The 25,489-nt window shown below is 40.4% G+C and overlaps 1 protein-coding gene across 1 annotated transcript in view; it reads left to right on the forward strand.

Moving 5' to 3' along the window:
• Positions 1–25,489, forward strand: part of AK7 (adenylate kinase 7) — a 40,914-nt gene that overhangs the window by 6,654 nt on the left and 8,771 nt on the right. The window contains exons 4-13 of the mRNA XM_006275839.4: positions 2,135–2,229; positions 2,815–2,925; positions 6,771–6,854; positions 7,898–7,986; positions 8,533–8,623; positions 10,390–10,467; positions 11,437–11,586; positions 13,838–13,966; positions 14,470–14,623; positions 25,086–25,214. Of these exons, the coding sequence (XP_006275901.3) occupies positions 2,135–2,229; positions 2,815–2,925; positions 6,771–6,854; positions 7,898–7,986; positions 8,533–8,623; positions 10,390–10,467; positions 11,437–11,586; positions 13,838–13,966; positions 14,470–14,623; positions 25,086–25,214 (1,110 nt within the window). The remainder of the gene's footprint in view (positions 1–2,134; positions 2,230–2,814; positions 2,926–6,770; positions 6,855–7,897; positions 7,987–8,532; positions 8,624–10,389; positions 10,468–11,436; positions 11,587–13,837; positions 13,967–14,469; positions 14,624–25,085; positions 25,215–25,489) is intronic.

The following is a 25,489-nucleotide window of genomic DNA, read 5'->3' on the forward strand; positions in this document are numbered from 1 at the left end:
CTGCCAGCTCCCTCAACACCCTTGGGTGGAGTGCATCTGGACCTGCAATTTTAAAAATGTCTAGCCCTTCCAGAAGATCCCTAACTACATCTGCACTGACTGAAGGCTTGATAGAGCTATCCCCAAGATTATCCCGACCTCTGGTAGGTGGGATATCCTGGTCCCTGGTCAGGAAAACAGGGCCAAAGAAACTGTTAAAAATATCAGCTTTCTTGTCTGGCATGGCCACCAGATCACCGTTTGTGTCTTGCAGGGGCCCTACATTGCCTGGTGCCCTCTTCTTGTTCCCAGTGTACTTGAAAAAGGACTTTTTGTTGTCCTTAATCCTGGACACTAGCCTGAGTTCCATCTCTGCCTTGGCCTTTCTAATAGCCCTCAAAATAAGGTCCTTTTCCATTCTAAGCTTATTGCTCTTTTAGCAGCAAAGAAATTAATCTTTCACCAAAATGTTTTACAGCATCTAGATTGCAATACTAGTTTGAACATAGAATTAATTCTGTTTATATTAAATACTTTTATTTATTCCACCCGTATATGGATTTACTCAGCATTTTGCAGGGACAGTGCAGTGCAGCAAGCAGGGCCATGAGGTGGGAAATTGCTGTTCTATAGATCCTCCCCCTTTGTGAAGATGCTTAAGGAGATTTGGAGTCTTCTCTAGTCTCTCATGGGGAAGACTTCATGACTTAGTTAAAGGCCTTCATCACCTTGTCAACTACCCAGTTCACCTAGCCACTACTCAGTTCATTAATTTCTGTTAAAAGCTGAGTGGAAGCTTTGCACCTTTGTGATTCAAATAATGGTTTTTCAAAAAAAAAAAAAGACTTAAATCTAAAATCTACAGTTAAAACTAATCTAGCCCATTTTTGCAACATAAGCCTTATTGCCAATTTGATTATTTTCCCTTTATTTGAAAGTATTTACAAAACTTATTTTACTGGGTTCAGCTAGAATTGGCTCAGATGAAAACTTTTATTTTTCAGGCTCTGAAGGATTTATCAGCAAGGATGCTAATATTTAACCAACTCTTAGAAATTGTACATTAAATGACAGTTAGTACCAAATTAGAATTTCTGCATGATTTAAATCAAGGAATAATAGATTATAGAAGCAACACATCACTTTAACAAAGCACAATTAAGTAAGAAGCTCAAGCAGTGGTAAAATGACTCCAATAGAGTGTCAGGATGCATTTCAGATTCATAGATCTGATCTCAAAATAACACTTCTTTTTGTGTTGTTTTATTTCCATTGTTAAGGTGGTTGGCCTGTCATAGCCTGATAACATGTATTAACTATATATCAGGTACAATGAATAGGTGTCAACACACTCAATAATACAGTTTCATCTAGAGCTATAACATGTTATATCTATACTCATAAGATGTTGGCGGAAGGGTTATTATTATTATTTTTCAAGGACATTCAAGAGCAGTTCTAAACTTTTGGTGGTCTGAAATCCTACTTTTGCTTCACATAATACTGGCTATCTAATAATACTCTTGCATTTACAATTTTAGGTCTAGCTTGTATCTCATTTAACCTAGCTCCCAAGATTCACAAAATCTTTATTCTATCACCTTTTTTTTTCTCTTGAAACCTTGGGGAATAACTTTATCACAATACCCAAATAATAAATGTTTTTCTCCAGTAGTAGAAGCAAGGTGAATGTATTGATATGACATTTAAAACAAATTAGATACCCCCATTAGTAATCTAAACATCATATCATAATTATTAGGGTGGGAAACAAATACATTTTACCCTAATTTAATTATTTAGCTCTGGATTAAAATAAGGATTTGACACCATCACAATAATTCTGTAATCATTCTGTAATAAAATAACATTTTAATTTTCTGTTGGTATCTCGGTGATTCATCTTTATTGACTCTTGTCTGTCATATATGAAAAATATAATTAATAGAGTTTTATTCAGGATCTGTTAATTCCTAGCAATTGAATTATTTTATATTTAAGTTATTAAACAACAAGAAATATGCTGTATATAAAATCAAGTAAAACTTAAGTTGAATGTTATAGTATATGTGCTGGTATGGAACATTTTAACTTGGAAGATTAAATATAGTCAAAGTGCTGTAGCCAACAGTAAAACTTTGTTTTTATTATGCAGCATTATATGCAGAAGTACAACATTTTGAGAAACAAAAGATATTCATCTTAGTTTCAACAGTAATGACATGGGCACGAAGCAAACCTCTAGACCCAGTAAGTGTTGACAAAAATACTCATTTTCACTGAATCTTTCCAGATAAACGCATCTGTTTAAACAGAGATATTTATTGTGCACCCTAATTATAGGAAATATCATCAATATCAACAAGACTGCTTACACACTTGGATCCTGGACCTGTGTCATTGACTATTAAATTCTGGGTTTGCCATATATTGCATATATATGGTAAATTAATTTGTGTAAAGTTATGCATTTATAAGATTGCAGGATTAGGAAAAGAGATAACCATATGTAGTGGTTTATTAAAATCCCCATTTCTGATTTTTTTCTGAAATTTATGCTAATATGAGAAATAAATTCCATGGTTTTGTTATGCTTGTTTTATTTACAAGATCTGTATATTTTTTTACATTTTAAAATGATTTATTGATTTTTTTTCAGGAGATAATTTTCAAGTTACTCTATTGTTCATACTCTAAAAACAGGGGTTTTATAATATATAGCATTAAGGACATTTAAAATAATTTTACATGCTTCTTAAAATGTCTTGATATAGATATTTTTAACTGATTTATTTTTAGTGAAAGTAAGATGTCTTTCTTGTTTTCCCTCTACAGGATGATCCAGAAATTCCTTTTACTGAAGAAGATTACCGTAGAAGAAAGACTCACCTGAACTTTATGGATCATATAAATGCTGAAAAAATGATTCTTAAACTTGGAAAAACTGTAAGTAACAGAAAAGAACCCACTTGACTACAGTTTTTCTTTCTTTTTACTTAAATTGTGGAATTACAAATTTAAAATAATGAAAATTGCTTGTGGTATATAATAGATTTTCAAACTTATATTAACCTGTTGTTATTTGTGAATAAGCCTCAATGGTGATAATGTGAAAAATATAAGCCTATTGAGAAGACAATAGGCTCTTTAGAAATATAAATGTATTTTATAGTATATGAGCCTCTGTTTCTGTTGAAACAATCTTATTTTTCTTAAGCGCTAATTAAAACACCTGGACCTTTTGATAAATATATTTTTTCGACTTGTCACAACAGAGATGAAACCTAGGAGCTTCATGGGAGAGAAACAAGGGAGCTGAAGGATGGAGGAAGCAGGAGGAACAATTTAGATAGAGTAATTTTAGAAGAATAAAAGCACATAAATGTGTAACTAATAAAATGTTAATTACAGTACTAGGCTAATAACATTTCTAATTTATATACCTAGGTGTTCAGAAAGATCTGTTGTGATATGTATTATATAAATACCTTGATCATGCAGTAGATTGCTCGTAGTCAGGCTGCTGTGTCTGCATGGAGCCCTACTGGCTAGAGACAGATATTCAAAAAGCCTGAGCTTCAATTGATTCAATCTTTGCAGGTTAGTCTAACCTGGCTAGGCTAAATCACTTTGTAACTGCACAGACATCCCCTCTGGACTGAAAAAATTCAGACTCATGCCTGCAGTGGCTCCAGCTAGAAGCCAGGGGGCACTAGAGCAGCCCTCCCTTCACTTCCATAGGGCTGAGCTGAGGGTGGGGGTGGTCAGGCCTGGCAGGATGCTGTGATTATTGCCCGCCACCCTGAGCAGCCCAACGGAATTTGTATCACCCCTAACTCATTGTTTATCAACCCACTAAGAAAACAAAGCCTCTCTCCATTAACTAATGGAACTCTTCTTAAACAGCTCTTCCAAGGAAGGACATTAAGTTACCTGTTGATTAGCTCCAAAAGCCTGTCTGCCTTTGTCATCTCCCGCAGCACAGACTGTAGCCAGCATGTGGTCTGCTACCTAATGCTGAGGTGTCTGTGTAAGGCAGAGGCTAGGGGGGAATGATCCCTGCTAAGCAGGGAGAAGCTAGGTAGACACTCTGTGCCTACAAGTCTCTACCAGAGCTCTGGCCAGGGAGCAGAGGGGAGGGGCCAGCCCTGCTCTGGAGCAGAAAGCCCCGCCCAGCACAGAGAGCATGCCGGGATACTGGCGGAGTCTGGTTTAACTTAAACCAGCAAGGGGTCTGGGGCAGACATTGCATAAACCAGTTTGACCCAAATCAGTTAAGTCTGATACTATGTTCAACCGGGTTTATCTCAAGTTGGTTTCAGCCATTTTCAAACTGGTTTATGTGCACTGAACATCTGTTCTGTTACAGGTTTAAATCAATTTCTGATCCCCTAAAGTGGTGTATGTGTAATGTCTGTCCCTAGCCAGTGACTTTAAGCACACTCATGGGACATGAGGACCATGGAGAAGGCTCTGTAAGGAAGTAGGATCCTGCAGAATGAGGTCTACAGTCAACCCAAAACAACTAGGCCAAAATATTGTTTCACTTCGAAGCATGTGAGTGCTACTTGCACTTCTAAATGTAGCTACATAAGAGGCATTTTTCTTTTACTCAGGAAGGTTTTAGATCATATTTCCATCTGTGCAGCTAGACTTGTCCCTTGAGCACGCTAGTCAGGGATCTGCTATGGCCATGTGTGTTCCTTAGTCAGTCTAGTTTTAAAGACGATGACATTTCAAAATACAGAATATATTTATTATTGAGTGAGCGTGGAATTCTGTTTGCCCATTCCATACAGAGGGATTGACACTAGAAATCATACTTTGTTTTTTTATGATGCATGACAGCACATAATATTAGCAATGGTATGACTGGGAAAGCAAATACTTTATAAAGTGACTTGGAAAGCCAAATGGTAAATTGCTTTTATTTGCCCTGTATAAACGTTATAAAATCTCCCCCAGACCCATGGTACTACTGATATGAAGGTTACACCTGTGTCCAATGTATTTGATAACAGCCTTTAAAAGCTGTAGTTAGCTGTGTTAGTCTGAAGTGTGGCAGAAGGCAAGGTAGATTACACATTATTGACAAACTAAATCAGAGATGAATAAGCATTTGTAAGCAGCAGCTGACTTCATCTACCTTGCATAATGTTATCTTGAAAAGGTAATAGTATTGGACCACTTTTCTAAATTTGCTTGGTCATCTTATGGTTTGAATTCCTACTTAAGTAAAAAAATAATTAGCATATGATTAGGTCTTAAATGTTTGCATGTGCAAGAGAAGCCCTGAAATAAATTACAATGGCTAGAAGCTGACATCTGCTGGTTTTAATGAATACTGCACACTTGAAGAGTACTCTTTGTCAGTGACTAAGTATTAGCTAGTTATTAAAATTATTTACATTCTTAATACAATATATTTGATAGTCACAGCTCTGGACAATACAGTCTCATGCATGGGACTTTTCAAAAAGGCTCTTTAGCTCATACATTTATGGTAAGATGACATCTGTAACCTCCTCTAATTCTGTTTTTTCCTGATGATTATTAAAACCTGTTGCAGTCAGTTGATGTGAGAAACATTTCTTTGTTGCTTATTATTTTGAAGTTTAACTGTATAAGAATATAAAATACATATAAACCAAGTTTGATTTACCTAGCATTGCCTCTATACAATCAAAGACTGACTGGTAGTATTCCAGGTGTGTTACTGAAATGCTTTAAAAATAATTTCAATAAAAGCATTATTCTTCAGGATAGAGAAAATAGACTTTCACAACTTTTTTTTGGTGAGTTATTTTATAAAGTATCATATAGATAGCATTATGGTTAAGATGCTTCCTACCATGAAAATGGATAAGTAAGTTTTTATTTGCAGACCTTCAAGCTAACCAAATATGCACTAGAAAGTTTTTATTTTGAAGAGAAAAGTCTCTGTTTCGAAACAGATTTTCAGTATGAGCATTTCTGGAAATGTATATAACAAGGGAACGCTTCGAAAGATTTTGATCTGCATGCAGTTTTGTCAGTGTATTTGTTTTAATTAATCCATTTTTAGTACAATTATATTAGTACAACATCCAGTATGGGCACTGTTATTTTGCTATGAAAGTGGTTTTTACTGCTATAGCTTATTTCTCTTTTCTCATAGAAATAAGCTATACTGATATAGTCACATTTGTAACAGTTCAAATGCACCGATGTTTCTAGGTTGAAGACAGAATGGGGCAGGTTGTCATATTACATTACCTTTATTGATATAAAGTTGAAATGCTTTAATTATATGTAATTCATTGTTTTTTTAATATACATCGTTTCCAAGAGAATGTAGGATGGGGATGAAAGTATGTAAGTGGTATGTTCCACTTTTACTTCTCATACCATTTTATACATACTTAGTTTTTACCAGAAGTAAATGCAAGTGTAAGACTGAAAAAAGAGGCCTAAACTTTTATTTTTAGAATCATTCCTGAAACCAAGAAGTCAGCATGATTTATCCCATTCACTTCTTTTACTGTACAAGTTATCTTCACTTTCCCCTTTAACACTTTCTAGAATTGCAGTTCAAATGTTGACAGATTGGTTCTGATAGCAGTGTCCTTTCAAAAAATTATATTAGCAACATGCTTGCTCCCTCCACAGTGATCAAGCTGGATTCTTACTTTAAGTTATATAAATGAAATATATATAATTCAAAGTAAAATTTAGGCCAAGACAACAAAATTTCATTTACAGAATTTTTCAAAATTATTTTTAATAACTTTCCTTTTGATTTTACTTCACAGCACAAACAAAAATTTTCAACCTATGTTGTTGCTTCAGGACTTCAGTATGGAGCTGAAGAAGGAATCTTGCATTACTTTTTTAAGGTAGGTTTTTTCATGACAATTTTGAGGAAGGTTAATTTACTATTGCACAGGTCCTTAAAGCAAACTTCAAAATTCCAACAGTTTTAAAGTGTAGGAACCAATCAACCAAAAAATGTTACCCACTTGAAAAAGGAAGAAGCTTATTGCCATTTCCCTGAAATGCGGTAAACTGTTTTGTCTGATCCCTCTTATCCTTCAGTAAATAAAAGCTAAACCACAATCGTTTACCATGTCATTTTTCAGGAGTAAATTATTTCAGTTTAGTTTTCCTTACTGTGTGAATAGGGTGAGCAGCTGAAACATTAGTAATGGATCAGTCAATGCAGATCCACAAATGATAAGTCCTCTCCCCAGCCCTTTAAAGTAGTATAATTTTTTAAGTAGTTTCAGGGTGATGTTGTAGCCTTGGTAGTTCAGGAAATAAGCAAGAGGCAAGGATTTTTATGGGTTATATCTGTTATTGGATCAACTGCACAGTAGGGATGAACTTAGATAAACTTTTGAATGCAGTGCATTCTTCGTCTGTCCAAATCCTAACTAATATAAGCTGAATATCATTACAAAAAGGTCTAGGTCTGACCCAGGGGCAAGTGAAGTCTGTTCCCATAGTAAAGGGCAATATTATTAAATTTTTATCTGAAAACTTATTCAGCCTTTATCTAGTTTTGAATAATATCCTAGAATTAACTAAATTGATGGAAACCTACCAATCTGGGTGTCAGAGTTGCTTATATGCAGGATGGGGCCAGGAGAATCCTGTCCTTTTTTTTCCCATATCATGTAGATTTTTTTTAAAGGTTTCTTAGTCTCTTTTTGCAGTTATCATTTAGAGAATAGAAAATAATGGCAAAAAACTTGCTCAAACCTGAACAGTATTGTTAAATGTCATTTATTTCATGCTATGCTGGCAGCCGCCTTTTGCAAAAGTGATTGCTTTGATTATTAAAACAGAAAAATAGTCTTGCTTTTGCCAACAATATAAATGTTCCCTTTTGCAGCTCCTACTAAATATGACCCTTTCCTTCATTTATATTAATTTTCAGATAGCTTGGCTTGGTGAGAGTCCTGCAGTACCAGTTTTTGGAGCTGGGACCAATTTTCTTCCATTGATTCATGTTGTTGATTTAGCAGCGTGAGTATGCATTTTAGGTATGGTCTGGCCCAGGAACGCTTAGATATATGCCAAAATCAAATATGCCATTGAGGATTTCACTCAGCTGCTGACACAGGTTTTTTTTAAACTGTATTTTTTAACATGTAGTTACTCCACAGATTAATTTGACACAACATTTTAAGTCCAATTTTTCTAGTATCTGATTGGCATTTGGGAAGTTATACCTGCTTGTCTCAATGAGATCATGCACATACAAATTCTTATAAGTACCGCGTCTAGAACATAGTGTTAGCCAACCAACTCTAACTGTAGCACAGTTTCGAAGCAAGTTGTAAAGGGCATATATTAGCTTTTTGTATATCTTCTTGAGGCATTGCTCTTCATTGCTGGACTGTTGTAGGAAAAGTAGGATACCTGATGTTATGAATCAAAATCTATGCTTTGGAAAATTTTCCTTCATTTTCTACATACCTTTTGTCTTTAGGGTGCTGTTGTATCAGATTTCATGTTAAAGACTCAACATATTTTCTTCCACCTAATGGTCATTGATTGTCCTTGCTGCAGGGTGATACAAAATGTAGCAGACCATAGGCCAAGGACTCACTATCTTGTTGCAGTGGATGAATCGATACATACTCTTCAAGATGTAATTAAGGTAAGAACTATTTTTTTCCCCCTAAGTCCTTAGGCCTTAGTTAGAAATTCCTGAATTTTCCCTAAATTATCTGACACAACAAGTGAGATAAAAGTATTCTTGAAATCCTGTAGAGTTTGTGTCCTTTAAAAAATACAAAGAAAGTCCAGTCCTATAGTCTTTATTCAGATTTAGATTAAGAGGACCCTGAAAAAAAGGTACAAATGAAACTTTGTGTTTTCATGCAGTTCACTGTACTGTAAAGAGTCATTTTTTTTTTTAATTTCTTTTTCCCTTGTGTTAGAATCATAAAAAATTTGGGTTGGAAGGGACCTCAGGAGCTCATGTAGTCCAACCCTCTTGCTCAAAGCAGGACCAGCCCCAACTAGATTATCCCAGCCAAGGCTTTGTCTAGCTGAGTCTTAAAAACCTCCAAGGATAGAGAGCCCACAACCTTTCTGCATAACCTTTTTCAGTGTTTTACTACCCTCCTAGTGAGAAAGTTTTTCCCAATATCTAACCTAAACTTCCCTTGCTGCAGCTTGAGACCTTTGCTTCTTGTTCTAAGAACAATCTAGCTCCATCCTTTTTGGAACCACCATTCAGGTAGTTGAAGGCTGCTATTAAATCCCCTCTTGGTCTTCTCTTCTCCAGAGTAAATAATCCCAGTTCCCTCAGCCTCTCCTCAGAAGTCATGTGCCCCAGCCCCCTAACCATGGACTCTCTCCAATTTGTCCACATCCTTTCTGTAGTGGGGGACCCAAAACTGAACACAATACTTCAGATGTGACCTCACAATGCTGAATAGAGGGGAATAATCACTTCCCTTGATATGCTGGCAATGCTTTTACTAATGCAGCCCAATATGCCATTATCTTTCTTCACGACAAGGGCACATTGTTGGCTCCTATTTAGTTTGTTGTCCACTGTAACCCCCAGATCCTTTCCTGCAGAGCTGCTTCTTAACCAGTCGGTCCCCAGCCTTTACCAACTGGTGTTGGGGATTGTTCCAGCCTAAGCACAGGACTTTGCACTTCTCCTTATTGAACCTCATGAGATTTATTTTGGCCCAATCCTCCAATTTGTCTAGGTCACTCTGAATCCTAGCCCTACCCTCCACCATGTCTGTTGCTCCTCCCAACTTGGTGTCATCTGCAAACTTGCTAAGGGTGCACTCTATCCCATCTTCCAGGTCATTGATGAAAGTGTTAAACAAAACCATACAATTGTGTTGCATGAAGATATTGTATTCCTTTTTTTCCTTATGTACCTTGAAGCAGAGTAGTCAAGATGAAGCTGCAGTGAAGTCATAATTTGATGATTTTTTTAAATCACTGAATTTATTATTTAAAGGTACTGTAGAAATAACTTGTAACCTATTTGCCTGTGACACTCTCAGTAATGAAACATTTTAGCCCAACAATTCTCCAGTTGTAACTCATAACCCTCAGAAACTTCACTGGTTGTCTATAGGATTAAATATTTTGGAAATCCTTTAGTGGAAGTGTTCAGTAGTGAAGATACTCCATAAAAGGAGTAATCTGCGGAATTAAAAGCTTTGGCATACTCCATCTTTAGTACAAGTAATAAAAGTTGTTGATATATAGCCCCAGAAGAGGTCCAAACAAATTCTCTAAGCTTTCAAGTTCTTCAATTTGCTGTATGTTTCAGAAATATGGATTATTTTAATACTACAATGTTAAATGCAGATTTCTATATATTATATAAATTGGACGTACAAGATTTTTTTCTTGATTTAATGTGTGTATGATATTGTTCTTTAACAGTGCATCAGCAAAAATGTTGGACCAGGAAAAATCCAAAAGATTCCAAAGGAAAATGCTTTCTTAAGCAAAGAGTTAACAGTTAGTATTTTTTTTTCCTTTTTCAAATAACCTCTTTAAAGCAGGCATGTGAAATGAAATACCATGCTCTTTTCTTATAGTTTCTTATAGTTTACACCAGCATAAGGATATCACATAGAAAACTGTTAAGAGGAGGGAATAAACTACATTTAGATGAATAAATAAAATGAAAGTGCTAAATTATACACCTAAGGTTTGAGAGCTGTGCAGAATTTTGGCTTCAGTGTTATCGTGTTACAGCCTGATCTTGAAGTCCGCCAGTGAGGTGCTGAAGTTAGTACTGAGTCAAGGATTCTGAGCATTTACAGGAAGACCATAAAATAGGGCCTCCACAGGATAAATCAGTTTTAAATAGTAATGTGCAAAAATTACTTTTCTAATTAAGCTCTAAACACAGAGGCTCTGAACCATTTTGTGTTTAGTGCAAATAGCTTGGAATAAACTATGCATATGAACAATGCAAGGAGTAAAATAGAGAACTTGGGTAAAATACTATGGCTTGTATTATAGTTATTTGAATAAAAGATAGAGTCAGGACTTTAAAAAATTGAAATAATGATTGCATGTTCATGGATTTTGGAAACAAATTGCATACAAATAAGTAGTTTTGTGGCTGGAAGAGGTGTATACAAAAGAAAAATCATGTTAAAAATGATTATTCCTGTGTTACTAATGACATGCTAAAATTATTAAAGCAAAAATGCATTTTAAAATGGAATTATATTGGTTAGGGCCAACATACTGGATTGCCCATACTTTTGGAAGTATTTAAAGTTACACCTGTTTTCATTTAAATTCTTAAAATTTTGAAAATTAATCCATGAATATGGTGTTTTGTAAAGCCAAATCTCACTCCCTGTGCATCTTTTTTTTTTAAACAAAACACAACTTTTGAGATCAAAGCATGCTGCAAAGCAAGTTAACATTAAGTAGGGAACTCTCTGTAATAAAATATACTTTTTTTTTTAGCAAATGCAGTTGGATATGTTGCTTGTGAACCTGCGAATGGAAGCGATATTCTTGAAAGAGAACTTCAACATTAAGTGGGTTGCTCAGATGGGACTTGTGGAGAATATTGAGACTGTCCTCAAAGAATACAAGCAACATCGAGGATTACTGGTAATCAGTTCCTATATATTGATAATGTGCACTCCTGTTTCTTTAAAAGAGAAATATCTGTGTTTGTTTAACTAAAAATATTTGGAATACTGGTAAGATATACAAATGAAACTGACAAATACAATATACTGGACACTTAGGTTCAAACAAGGACTGAAGAACTAAAGAGAATACAAGATTTACAGTCATCTGACATGTTCTTTCTATGGTTCCTAGAGTTGAAACCCAGTAGGTAAAAGGACTTTCTTAATAGAAAAACTGTTTCATTCTATTTAACTTTTATGTGATGTACTATATTGCCAATTTATTTGGTTTTGGAATGCCACTAGATACATCTGTTACTAATGCTTTTTGATTTTAAGATTAGTGACTAGGAAAGTAGTTAATATTATTTGTATGCTATAGCTAAATACATTCATAGATGATAAATCTATTAATGGCTATTGACCAGAATGGTTGCAGATATTTCCTCTGGCATCTCTTAACCAATAATGGTGGGTGATAGTAGGGAGGGTATTGAATAAGGGGATGGATCACTCAAGAGATAGCCAGCTCAATGCTCTCCTTCTGTAGCATCCACTTCTACAACTGTTGGAGACAGGATACTGGGCTAGGTAGACCATTGGTCTGACCGAGTATGACACTTCCTATGTTCTTACATTCTTATAGCTATAGCCAATTCAGGAAATCAGTTACAATATATTTATCTCCTCATTTTGTTTCAGCTTGTAATATGGGTAAAATATTAATATTTAAACTTTTAATTAATAAATATTTAAATGTATTTCATTGAATGTGAGATTTTACTACACGATGTAGAAAAATTCTACTTTCTAGGTAGTTAATATAATTTAATATTTTGTCTGTAAGCATGTGAAGTTGTCCATCTGTGTCTGTTGTGGACACAATATAAATATGTAAGGAGCAAATCTTGTTCAAACCTCCATCGCTTCAGAAGATCCAGAACAAAAGAAAACTAGTATGATGCATTGAAAATCCCTATGTCCCAGCCCAGAAAGTGTTTGCTGGACTGAAATGTTAGATTTGTGATTACATGGATACATGAGTAAAAAAAATAGAACACTGAATTAAAACATCAAATATACTGATGTGGATATACAATTTGGTCACTTGCAAGGGAAAAGTATTGAGAGTTATATTACTAGTGTTTCACTGCCTAACCAACCAAATAACTATACATTGTCCAGGAAAAGAGTATTTTAGAGAGATTTATATTTGTACATATTTTAGGCCAGACTCCTTCAGGATCTGTTAGTACAGGTCAGAATTTTACTGATGTTAGTTGTATTATGCAAAGTCACAATGGTCTGTGCTAAAAGAGTCTGATGCAGGATGGTGAGATTAGGAGATACTACTAAGAGTTGCATTGTAGCTTTATATTTTTAGCAAGTACTTACATATAGCCCTTTATCTTGGTGTTTACATCTGGCCCAGATGGGAGGGCAATATATTTGAGATCTCGAAGGAAGAAGCAAGGAGGCATCTCTCTTAACTCTGATTTTATTGACCTGCAGCAGAGTCACTCCATGACTACTATATTTGCTTCAGAGCTAGAATAGTCACTGTTTCTGTCTCCTTCTGTGTTGGGATGTGAAAGAGACCAGTGGATTTTCAAAGTAGTATATCTGCTGTAGTCATTATCCTGGAAATCATTATCTCAAATCCTCACCTTAGGCTCCTGGCCCCCAGTGCACCAGGGTTTTTCAAACTTGTGGACAGAGCCAAGGGCCTACCTCACATGGCCTAATCTGTTATAAAATGATTGTGGGTTCTAAGTTGGAAACAAGAGGAGACATCCAAGAAGAGAATTTCTATGTTGAGGATATGAACAAATGTGCATTTTAGCCATTTTATAGTGGGAATTAGTACACACCACCTGTTATTCTGTAACTACTTACCTACCTGAACCTGTAGTAATATATTTTACCTAAATTACCCCTACCTTGATTCTAAATAAGCAGGAGTAAAATCGGAGTGATTTTGCTACATTTACATCACTATATTAGTATGCAGATGTGAGATTTATATTGTAACAGTTTGTATTGGTATTGATATTGATACAATTTTTCCATCTATCTAGACTCTGAGTGCATTAATAAAAAAAATGTCCAATTTTACTACCATTTACTTAATCACTTATTTTTGCTATTTGTTTTAGAGAGAAAAATAGTTTAAAATAAGAATACTCTCACATTTTGCCTGAATACTTTTGCCTTTGTTTCTTCTCTAGCCAGTCAAAATTTGTATCCTTGGTCCTCCAGCAGTTGGAAAATCTACTATTGCTGAAGAACTCTGCAAGCATTATAAGTTACATCATGTTAAAATAAAGGATGTCATTTCTGAAGCAATAGGAAAACTGGTAAGTTGGTACTTGCTTTTCGGGATAATGATTTCTTCAGTCTTCTGGGTTTAAAAATGTAAAATATATTAAATTAAATATTTAAGAATTCTTACAGCCCTGTGATTTATCATTCAAAGAGTGACCACATGATAGTCACCTTCTAGCATAATGTACTGAAGAGTAAGAATATCCTTGTTGCATTAAAGGTGTCTAACTAGCTTTTGACACTATTCCCTTCTTTCTACAGTTGTCTGTATCTGTCAAGTCAAATATATTTATAAACTCTGACTCTTAAGTGCATTTTGTCACATGCTGAACTCCTCTGGGTAGGTCCAGAGCTCTCCTCATAATTATTTTTCATCTTAAGTGAAGATTGATCAGCATCTCACAATATAGAGCCCTAGATGAAGCATGTATATGAAAATAAGTCATGGAGTGAGCAAACTGTTGTCCTTTGCTGTATCTTTGTAATATAAACATCAGAATTTGGACAAAATATTTTGGGGTGTGTGTGTGTGCAGGAAAAAATTACTGCTTCTAAGGAAGTAACAGAAGCTGAAGAGATGGGAGAGGAAGGAGAAGAAGAAGAAGATGATGATGATGAAGAAGGAGAGAACGTAGAAGAAGCTCAAGAACTTCTAGATGCAATCAAAGAAAACATGGAGCAGAATGGAGGTAAGGCACACAGGTGCAGACAGAAGCGAAGCTCCCTGATGTAACTGAGAATGCTCTGCAGGAAGTGTTCTGAGTTACAAGGATCTCCTGAAACAAGCAGAAGTTCACTGTGGATGCTTGTAGATGTTTAAAAAAATCCAAAAAATGCACTTTACTGGAAGAAGCAGCATATTACTTTGACCTGGTTCTGTAGCGTCTATATAGATCAAGAATTTCAGTGGGGCTTTTTGGGGCTTTTAGCTAAAGCTGATTTAACCAGCTATTAGATAAAAGTGCCAAAAAAGCCCCACCAAAGTGCCTGATCTATACAGACTTCAGGTGAGCCAGGTCCAACTAATGCACTTCCTGGGCATGCACTGGGCTCGGTGCAAGAGTGTGCTGAGTTTAAAGTAAAGCATCTTTTTATTTTTTAAACACTTGCAAGCAGCCTGTTGGTTCCAGGGGGAGGGGAATCTAGCTGCTGGCTGTAGCCTGCAGCCAGTTTCTCCTAGCAGGGCCCCTCCTCCCTGTGAGGCTTCAACGTTTTCAGAATGGGAAAGGGAAAAGGGAGCAGAGGAAGCTCACTATAGGGGTTCCCCAGCTGGCACTTGAGAGTGGGATGAATGAATTGGAGCTTCCCCCACCTCAGGGTGGGGGGCATCAATATACCTGCCTCACCCTCTAATGGGGGCCGAAAAACCCCTAGACTAAACTCCCTCCTCTCCTTTTCCCCCCTCCCATTCTAAAAACAGTAACAGGCTGGCTGGCAGGCAAACAGAAGTTGTGAAACATCTTCATCTGACCCCTCATGCAATGAGGGTTCAGATTTTCACCCAATTGGCCATTTTTAAACTGTCTGCAGCCATGCAGCTGTGTTTGGTCTTAGCTATAGACCATTTTCTGTGGCCAGATATGGTGAGCATTGTCACTTCTGTCTGCGCCCAAGTACTGAAAAGCATAATCTGGCTTTTAATTAATAAATGTAATTTCTGTGTCAATGAAGGAATAGAGTATTAGTTTGTCTGCTCCATTTGAATTTATAAAGCCCATTGAAGGCAAGGGACATACACTCTGAATTTTTATAAAACGCAAGAACCAAGTCAAATGTGTCCAATATTGTTTTCACTTCCCTTTGTGTAATCCCTGAAAGGACCAGGGTTATACAAGAGCAACAAAAGACAACTCAACAATTGTATGTTTTTTTAGATATTGAAAAAACTTCTTTAATGGTAGCATTTATATATTTTTACGTACCATCTTTACCTGATTTCAAGACAAGATTTTTTTCCCATTTAACTATTAGGGGAAAAAAGCCCCTCATCTTGGAATTGAATAGGAGAAGAGGGCTGACAGCTGCTGTGGCTCCAGCTTTGGCTTCAACCCTACAGCTACTGCCTGCCCCCTACCACATCTGCACCGCTGTCTCTCCCTCTGCCCAAAACCTCATGTCCCTGAACCCTTTTCCTTGTTTGCCCTCCACCCCTCACCCATCATACCCTGCTTACTTTTGCTCCATGCTTCCAGGCTCCATCCCTACTGCAGCCTGTGGCATGAAGCATCGTCCCAGCCTGGTCCCCTAGCAGCCCTGTTGCAGCCCTGGTCCCCTCCATCCCTACTGCAGCTCTGGGGCAGAGGCTCATTGGTGGGGGAGACAGAGTGTGAGGTGGGGAAGCAACACAAAGGGGATACAGGGAAAGGAGGTAGGGAGGAGATGGGAGGACAGTGGCTCAAGGGTGTGGGGGGAGCAGACACAAGGTGGGGTAAGTGCTGAGGGGGGCAGGTGAGGGGAAAACTGCCTCACCCCCACCACCTGCCTTCACCACTGCTTCCACACTACATGTACCCTATCACCTGCCACCCTACTGCCTCTCTCTTTGCCTGCCCTTCCTACCACTGCTTTCCTCACTACAGTGGTGGTGGGGATGAATTTAAGATAACCCTCCAATACTTAGATTCTATACATAGAACATTATAACAAATTTGTACATTTTCCGTGTATAAAATCTAATTGTTGGTGGGGGTGTCATCATAAAAGCAGGCCATGGTGACCCCACAGCTCAGCACTGCTCAGTATATGTGCGTACTCCAGATACCCCCCCCACAAAGGATCCAGGTGCTAACTAGCCCCCCACTCATGACTGAAACTGGATGTTCTTGTCACAAGTCCTGGGATCCTCCAAAAATGCAGATAAAGCACAGGGCAACCTGGTTTAGGTTTACCTCCTGGAGGGTGGGACCACACTAATCATATGCAATGGGCTGAGAGATGAGGGGCAACATAGGGATTCTGGGTGAATTCTTTGGGGCCCTATTTGGTGATGTTTGCTAGACGTTTAAGGCTGGTGAAGAAACAGGAATCCTTGGAAACGGGAAAGAAAGGTGCAGCTTAGCTGTGGGAGTGAAGAAGAAATTGAAATGTATGCTGCGTAGTGGCTCACTATGAATTGAAAAAGAGTCGGTGCTGAGGGAGACTGCAGTCAATGGCCACTACCATATAGTTTATTTAGATGGTTTATACTAATCTATTCTTGTGGTAGAGTCTTGTTAGCATGTTTGTCCAATATGGGCAGTGTATTTTATAGTCATGCTCAGCGTTAGCTGCATTTAAATCAGCTTCATAGTTAGGTTCCAGTACTGAGCATATGATGCTTTTGGCAGCAGTTTAATGATAGTATATTGATGTATTTAATGTGGTTTCCATGTATGCGAATGTAAGACAAGGGCCTTTTTCCCCATGCTGATTGGAAAAAAAAAATTCTGTCTTGTAGCCAAATTTTTCTCATTAATTATATGCTGCTTATCACTTCAGAAGTGGGAACATGTTTAATGTAATTTAAAATTTTGGTACAGATGAAATGGCAGCCAGTTCTGTCTGTCACTGTCTTTCTTATTAGGCTTCTTTTCTTATTTGTGTCTATATCACTATAGAACCTTGGACTAGTGGATTTCTTTGTGCTTCATTTTCCCCATGTGTAAAGGGTAAATTGTGTTTAAAGTCCATGGATGGAGAAAGTGCCATATAACTCCAAACGCATTAGTCGTAATTCATTGGTGTTTAAAGCCATGTGTGCTTTTGTCCTTGTGCTTCTAAACAAAATTAGTCTCTGGTGCCATTGCAATGGGTTTGGCTTCTTTGCCCACACTCTGCACTTCAGTGAGAGAGGTTGCGGACTGTTGGAAAGGGATGGCCTTCACCTCACCTAGAAAGGGAAGAAGCTCTTCTCAGCCAGAATGGCTGACCTACTTGACAGGGCTTTAAACTAAGATCGGGGGGAACGGGCAGTCTATCAACAGTTCTAGCCCAGGTCATGCCAATCACAGCAGTAACAGCTTAGGTACGCCAAGGGAACCCACTCTGACGAGAGCCCAAGGACAGGTTACGTCCCATCACATAAGGAAGCCTAGGGCTTCCCGTGGCAGACTCAACTGCCTGTACACAAATGCCAGGAACTTGGGTAACAAGCAAGAGGAGCTGGCTCTTCTGACTGATAACGATTACGACCTCGTAGGGATAAGGGAGACCTGGTGGGACTCCTCCTACGACTGGTTGGTAGGTATAGAAGGCTATATCCTCAACAGGAGAGATTGTGTTGGGAAGAGGGGTGGGGGTGTAGCTCTCTATGTCAAGGAGCAGTACACTGAACTGAATTAATTAACTGTGGCAGTGAAGATCACGTTGCCGGAACAGAAGAAAGTAAGAAGTGCCGGGACGGATGCCCCGAGCACAAATACTTACCAAAGAACGGGGCAAGAGTCGGGGAGCAAGATTTACAGAGGGCAGGAAAGCTCTGATTTATCAGCTCTCATCAGTTCTGGTTGGCTGGATGTGGGACAAGGAGCAATCATCAAAAACCACACCCTGCAGCAACCGGAAGAGAGAGGGAAGAAAGTGAAAGCGAGTTTGAGAGAGACCGGCAGATGTGGAGAGAGGTCATTGAAGAGAAATTTTATTAGTAGATGTTTAGGATTGTAAATCAAAAAAGATGACAAAGCCAGTAGGGAAATACAAATCGCCTGAGCGAGGGACTAACATTAGAGGGATGGGGGTGAGGAGGGGAATGCAACTAGGTTACAAAAAATACAATGTTAGCCAACTAAGCCCAGGGGTGGGGGGAGGGGAGGTGGAGGGAGGAGAGGGACAGTGTTTGCAGCGCTGAGAGAGAAAGAAGATAGATACACACAAACCCGTACAATGGTCCGCAATGGTGGAATAAGTAGGTCAAAGAAAGTGTCTCAGTCCATATAGAGTCTCATCGCAGGGGTCCTCTTCGGGTGGAGTGGGATTGTCTGCTCCTGAAGAATCCTCTCGAAGTGAAGTCCATCTGGTGCAGAGCGGGGGTTCACTATACTAAAGAAGAGAACAGCAAAGACCACCCCAACAGGGGTAAAGGAACAAAAGCAAGGAGCTTTCTCCCTTTGAGACTTGGAGTCTCCACGCTTACCTGAAAGTGAGCAGTCAAGGAGAGACGATTGACGGGACCCAGGGATGGACTACCCACACCACGACCAACCTGTGGTGGAAAAGACAGCCAAACTTTGAATGCAGACCAGGGAGTTTATGCAATTGGACCCTCTGGACCCTGCAGCCCTCAGTGGCACTTAAATGTTTAGTGAAAAGGGTCTCACCGATACCCAGCCTGTAAATATCAGATTATCAAACATATTTTACAAGGATAGCAGCTGTGTGGAGTGGCTAGCCTCCCTCCTTCCTTATTCTTAAGTACATCAAGTCATGGCAGGCAAGATTGAGCAGACAAGCTAGACACAAAAACTCTCCCATAAATCTGGGCAGGAACACCCTTAATACGCCCACTCCAGGGAGCCCCAATCCTCTCATCACATGAATAGAGAGACACGTAGAGTAGGGACGCTCCCACATTAATCATGGAGGGTGTCTTGAAACCCTCTGGGTTAAAATATGGGGGGGAACATGGGGAAGGGGATATACTTGTAGGAGTCTATTACAGACCTCCTAACCAAGAAGAAGACCTGGATCTCAAATTCAGTAGGGAACCAGCCCAAGTTGTATGTTCTCAGTGTATGATTGTCATGGGAGACCTCAACCTCCCTGACATCTTGTGGGATGAGCGCACAGCCAGGTCTGACCGGTCATGTAACTTCCTCGCCTGCATTGACGACCTGTATCTAATGCAAGAGGTCTACGGGCCAACTAGGGGAGAGGCACTGCTGGATCTGGCTTTGGCCAGAGGAGACGATCTGGTGAGTGCTCTGAGGATCAAGGGCAAACTTGGTGACAGTGACCGTGATCTGATTACTTTCTCTGTCCAACGCAGGTTGGGCAAATCCCTCAGTAAAACAAAAATCCTCAACTTTGGGAAGGCTGACTTCCACAAACTCAGGAGACTGGTCAGTCAGGCACTAAAGGATCACGGCCCCCTAGGAAGAGGAGTCCATAAGGAATGGTTGTTCCTAAAGAACTCAATCTTAATGCGCAAAGGAAGTCCATCCCGTCCTGTAGGAAATGCAGTCAGAGGGCAGGGAAGCCAAGCTCAGGCTAGCCACCTGAATCAAGGATAACAAAAAGTCATTCTTCAGATATGTGGGAAGTCAGAGGAAGAACAAAAGCAACATTGGCCCCCTGTGAGATCAAATGGGGCAGCTGATGTCTGACGCTCAAGAAAAGGCTAATCTCCTAAACGATTACGTTGCATCAGTTTTCCACCCGACCAAGGGGGTCATGCTGTCAGACAGGACGCAAAGCAACCAGGGCTCAGGAGATGGACCCACAATTGATGTATATCAAGTGAGAGAACACCTCAAGAGGCTTGACATCCACAAATCTGCAGGCCCAGATGGATTACACGCGAGAGTTTTAAAAGAGCTGGCAGACATCACAGCATGCCCTATGGCCAAGATATTTGAAAACTCGTGGTGCTTGGATGATGTCCCAGAAGACTGGAAAAGACCCACTGTGGTCTCAGTCTTCAAGAAAGGGAAGAAAGAAGATCCAGGGAATTACAGACCTATCAGTCTAACATCCATCCCTGGAAAGATCTTGGAGAAAATTATCAAGGGATCCATCTGCAACAGGCTAATGGAAGGCAACCTACCAAATGCCAGCCAACATGGTTTTATTACTGGAAGGTCTTGTCTGACCAACCTCATCTCCTTCTATGACCAGGTAACACATTGCCTGGACAAGGGAGGCTAGGTTGATGTCATTTATTTGGACTTCAAGAAGGGCTTTGACTTGCTCTCCCATGATGTCCTTATGACCAAGCTGGGGAACTGTGGCCTTGACCATCTAACAGTCTGATGGCTGGGTGTAATGGGGCCAGCTCAAGGCCACTCTTGCCATGGCCCACCCACCTGTTCCTGGGCTAACCACTTGCATTCTTGCCTGCCACGCTGTGATGTTAATTGATTAATTTGAAGATGTTAAGTAAGCCGGAGGCTGCCCATTTACTGCCCCAATGCCAGGGGGCGCTATCTGCAGAGCCTTTCCTCCCCTACACCTCAGCCCAAGCCTCGCAGATGGCATCTAGGTGTTATAACAATCACTGGCCCCCACGCTGGGCCCCAAAGTCCTCTTAGTCGAACCCCACCTGAATGCCTCCTATCAAGCGGTATCCTCCGCCTTCATGCTAGGCAACATAGTTCCCTGTATCGCTTCCCCTTCTGGGTGTGGTCCCCCCACTGGGACCTTTGGCTCTTCTAGCCCTGGCCCACCTCCAGGCCAGCTGGGACCCCAGGCGCACAGCTCTTAGGCATCCCTCGCAGTGGGCCCCTGGCCCTTTAACCATTCCAGTCCTGGCCCCAGCATGGGCAGTCAGGGGAAGTTCAGACAGGCCTGAATCTATAGCCCTTTCCTCTCTCTTAGGGTCCACCCTCTGGGCCCTCCAAACAAAGAGGGTTACCTACCCAGTGATGGGGGCTAAGGGTTATGGCGCCCTGACCTGCCTTTCATCGGGGTGATCACTGGCCTGGCATTTCCTGGTGGCTCCCGTGCCACTGGGAGCCCCACCAGGCCACTCACTCCCGGCAGGGTACAGTTTTAGGTCATGCCCAGGACCAGGAGCCTCCTATCCTTCCCCTACAGCTCCTCCCTTACCTCCAGATGTAGATCTGCAGCCCTCCAGCCAGGCAATGTTGTTGCCTGGCCTCTCATAGCAGAACTGCCATGTTTATATGGGTAGCCCCAGTTCCAAAATGGCTGCCCTCATCAGGCACCTGGCGGCTGCCAGCTCCAGGCCCTTAAAGTGCCAGGCACACACAGTGCCCTGCCACACTGGGGAACTGGCTCCAGGGTTGGACCCAAAGGGTAGTAGCTGATGGGAACAAATCAACAAGGTTACAAGTAGAGTCCCCCAGGGCACAGTGCTTGGGCTGGTACTCTTCAATATCTTCATAAATGATCTGGATTTGGGTGTCAGATGTGGACTGGCAAAGTTCACGGATGACACTAAACTGTGGGAGAAGGTGGTCACACTGGAGGACAGGCTGGGGATACAGGCTGACCCGGACATGCAAAGTGGGCAGACCAAAATCTGATGGCATTCAACGTAGAGAAATGAAGGGTATTCCACCTTGGGAGAAAAAACCAGCATCGTACTTATAGGCTCAGAGGTGCTATGCTCATTAGCACTGCAACCAAAATGGACTCGCAGATCTTGATTGACCACAAAATGAACATGAGCCCCCATGGCCATCAGAGCAAACCAAACTCTGGCATGCATCTACTGATGCATCTCAAGCAAAACCAAGGACGTCATCCTCCTGCTTTACTCGGCCTTAGTGAGGCCACAGGGGGAGTACTGTGTCCAGTTTTGAGTCTCCCACTTCAGGAGGGATGTGGATAAGCTCGAGAGAGTCCAGAGGACAGCCACCTGTATGATCAAAGGCCAAGAGAGCAAGCCTTACGAGGAGAGGCTGAGGGACTTGGGACTCTTCAGCCTGGAGAAGAGAAGGTTCTGAGGGGACTTGGTGGCTGCCTATAAGTATATAAAGGGGAGGGGATGCATCAGGACCTGGGAGAACAGTTGTTCACCAGGGCTGCCCAAGGGATAACTAGGCCCAACGGCCACAAACTTCTAGAAGGCCAATTCAGACTCAATATAAGGAATAACTCCTTTACAGGCTCTCTCTCCAAGGTCTGAAACAGACTCTCCTCAGAGGTCGTGCAAGCACCTACTCTGGACTCATTCAAAAGGCATTTGGATTTATCTTGCTGGGACCATCTGATCCCTGCAGACTTCCTGCCTGTGGCAGGGGGGCTGGACTTGATGATCTCACGAGGTCCCTTCCAGCCCTAATATCTATGAAATCTATGAAAACGGGGGTGCACATAAAATACTGGTGCATGAGCCATCTTTTTTCCTTATATATATCTACATCTATATCGATATAGCTATATATAGATACAGATATATATACAGCAAAAGCTTTGTTATCTGGCACCCATGGGGAGTGCCAGATTACTAAATATGCTGGTTACCTGAGAGGCCCAAACAAGCATCTTTGCCTGTTCGGGCTGCCGCCTCTCCCGTTGCATCTGGTGCGCTGCCATCTCTCCCACTGCATTGCCACTCCTTTCACTGCATCAGTGTGCTGGTTGGACAGGGAGGGGGGTCCCACACAGGCTGCTACGCCCCAGGCCATGGAGGGTCGGCAAAACCAGAAGTGCCACAGTAGGCGCTTCCAGTCTCGCTTTTACCTTACAAGCCAGCATGCCAATTAATAGAGCATGCTGGTTTGTACGGTGCCGGATAATGCAGTTTTTACTGCATATAGATAGATAGATAGATAGATAGATAGATAGATAGATAGATAGATAGATAGATAGATATAAAAGGGAATGACTCATGGACTTTGCTTCATTGTTTAAAATAATGAAAACTTTTATATTCAAAATATTTTTACTACAATGGCTTATAAATATTTAACTAAGCCATGTAAAAGCTGCATAAAAAGAGACAAAGGAGTTGAAGTCAGTTATTATGGGAGGAATAAGAAGCAGGACATTTGGTTTTATTTCCAGGACACTTAGTTTCATTGCTATATGTTTGTTCAATGACCTTGTTGAAGGCACTAAATCAAATACCATCTCAGTTTACCCATCTACAAGTAAGACTAAGGCTCTCAAATAGGTGACAAAATAGTAATGTTAAATGACAGTGAAAAACATGAATGTAACCATTTTTCAGACTCAACATTTCTGCTATTTTTCTTTCTATAAAGGTTTCTTTGCCCTTTCAGGTAAAGTCAGAGAAAAATTCTAAGTGTTTTAAGTGATATGATGTCACCATGCCCTTACCAATGTATTGTCCTAATATTCCTCCTTTATTTTTTGGCTCTATTGATTCCTTGATAATATAAACATTCTTACAAATATAAATGAAAATACAAAAAAGTCCTTCATTATATACCTAACAATTTGTACTATATGGAGTTCTTAAAGCATTTGCCACACTGTTAATTTGCAGTGTGGCAGGGGGTTTTTTGACACTGGGAGATTCTAGTGTCAAAACAAACCTGTGGCAGAAAAAAGCGGGGTGGTACACGCACTGCCCAAAACCAGAACCTGGGCGGCCAGAGCCACACTCCAGCTCCCAGCCAGGCTCCTCATGCCTCAATGGACACTGCTGGAGTCCCGGGAGACCCCCAGGTAAGGCTGCTGGGGCCACCCCAGGTGCTGTACCCTACCCCACCTGGGCAACTTGCTGCACACCAGAGCACGTGTGCACGGGTGTTCCCCGGGGACGAGTTGCTGCAGCACAACTATGTGCCACTGCTGCTTGTCTCCCAGGAAATGCACATGTGTGCTTTTCTAGGCATACCCCATGGCCACATCCACATGAGTGTGGACGTTTGGTTCCCTAGGGACAACCAGCAGCTTGTATAGCTGCTAGTTGTCCCTGGGGAACACCTGTGCCATGTGCCCTCTGGCACATAATAGGCTACCCCAGGTGGGGTAGGGAAGTCTGGGACCAGCACTGGGTTGGCCCCAGCAGCCTTATCTGGGGGCCTCTTAAGGCTACAGCAGTGGCAATCCTGCCACTCGGAGTCTGGTCAGCAGCTGGAGTGTGACTCTGGCCAGCCAGACTCTGGTTTTGAGTGGCATGGGCTGCCCCTGCATGAGCCGCTCTGCTTTTTTTTTCGCATGGGTTTTTTGACCCCTGAATATCCAGGGGTCAAAAACCCCCAATCCTGCGTTGCTCCCTTGCAGCACACAGAACAGCTAAATGTGCTGTATGTGACACCACAGACGTGTCTGCAGCACCACATATCTCATGGCCACGCTTGCCTGAACACGACCTATGAGTTCATGTTACCATTGCAGATTTGTAGTTACCAAATAGTAAGTAATACAGACAGTTAGGCTTTCTCAGCTATTAACTCAAAGACTTTAGGATATTTCTGTGAATGTATTAGTAAAATAATTCAGATATTCATCCTCTCTATAAAGCAGATACAAGTTGACTGTATTTGAATGTATATGTTAAGTTATCTTTTGAATTTTTAGGTCGTTTAGATGATCATCATGTGATTAAATTCATGAAAGAAAAGCTAAAGTCTATGCCTTGTAAGAATCAGGGATATGTTTTGGATGGCTTCCCAAAGACCTATGACCAGGCAAAAGATCTCTTTAATCGTAAGTTCTGCTATACTTGGTATTATTGTTGTTGTTGTTGTTGTTGTTGTTAGGGATCTGCTCTCAAGTTCCTAAATCTGTAAACGTTAGGGCTGCCTATACATATGCTTGAAGGTGGCGGGGGTTTAGGAGGGTGTTTTAATTAGAGCAGTTCCTGAGCTGACTGTCTAATTAAAACACCTCACTGCCACGTGTATTAAGCCTGCGCACATTTAAAAATGGCCATGGGATGCTTTACCTAAACCTCATTCAATGAAGTCTAATTAAAGTACCCT

This window comes from Alligator mississippiensis, chromosome 2 (assembly GCF_030867095.1).
Source record: "Alligator mississippiensis isolate rAllMis1 chromosome 2, rAllMis1, whole genome shotgun sequence".
Lineage (NCBI taxonomy): Eukaryota > Metazoa > Chordata > Crocodylia > Alligatoridae > Alligator > Alligator mississippiensis.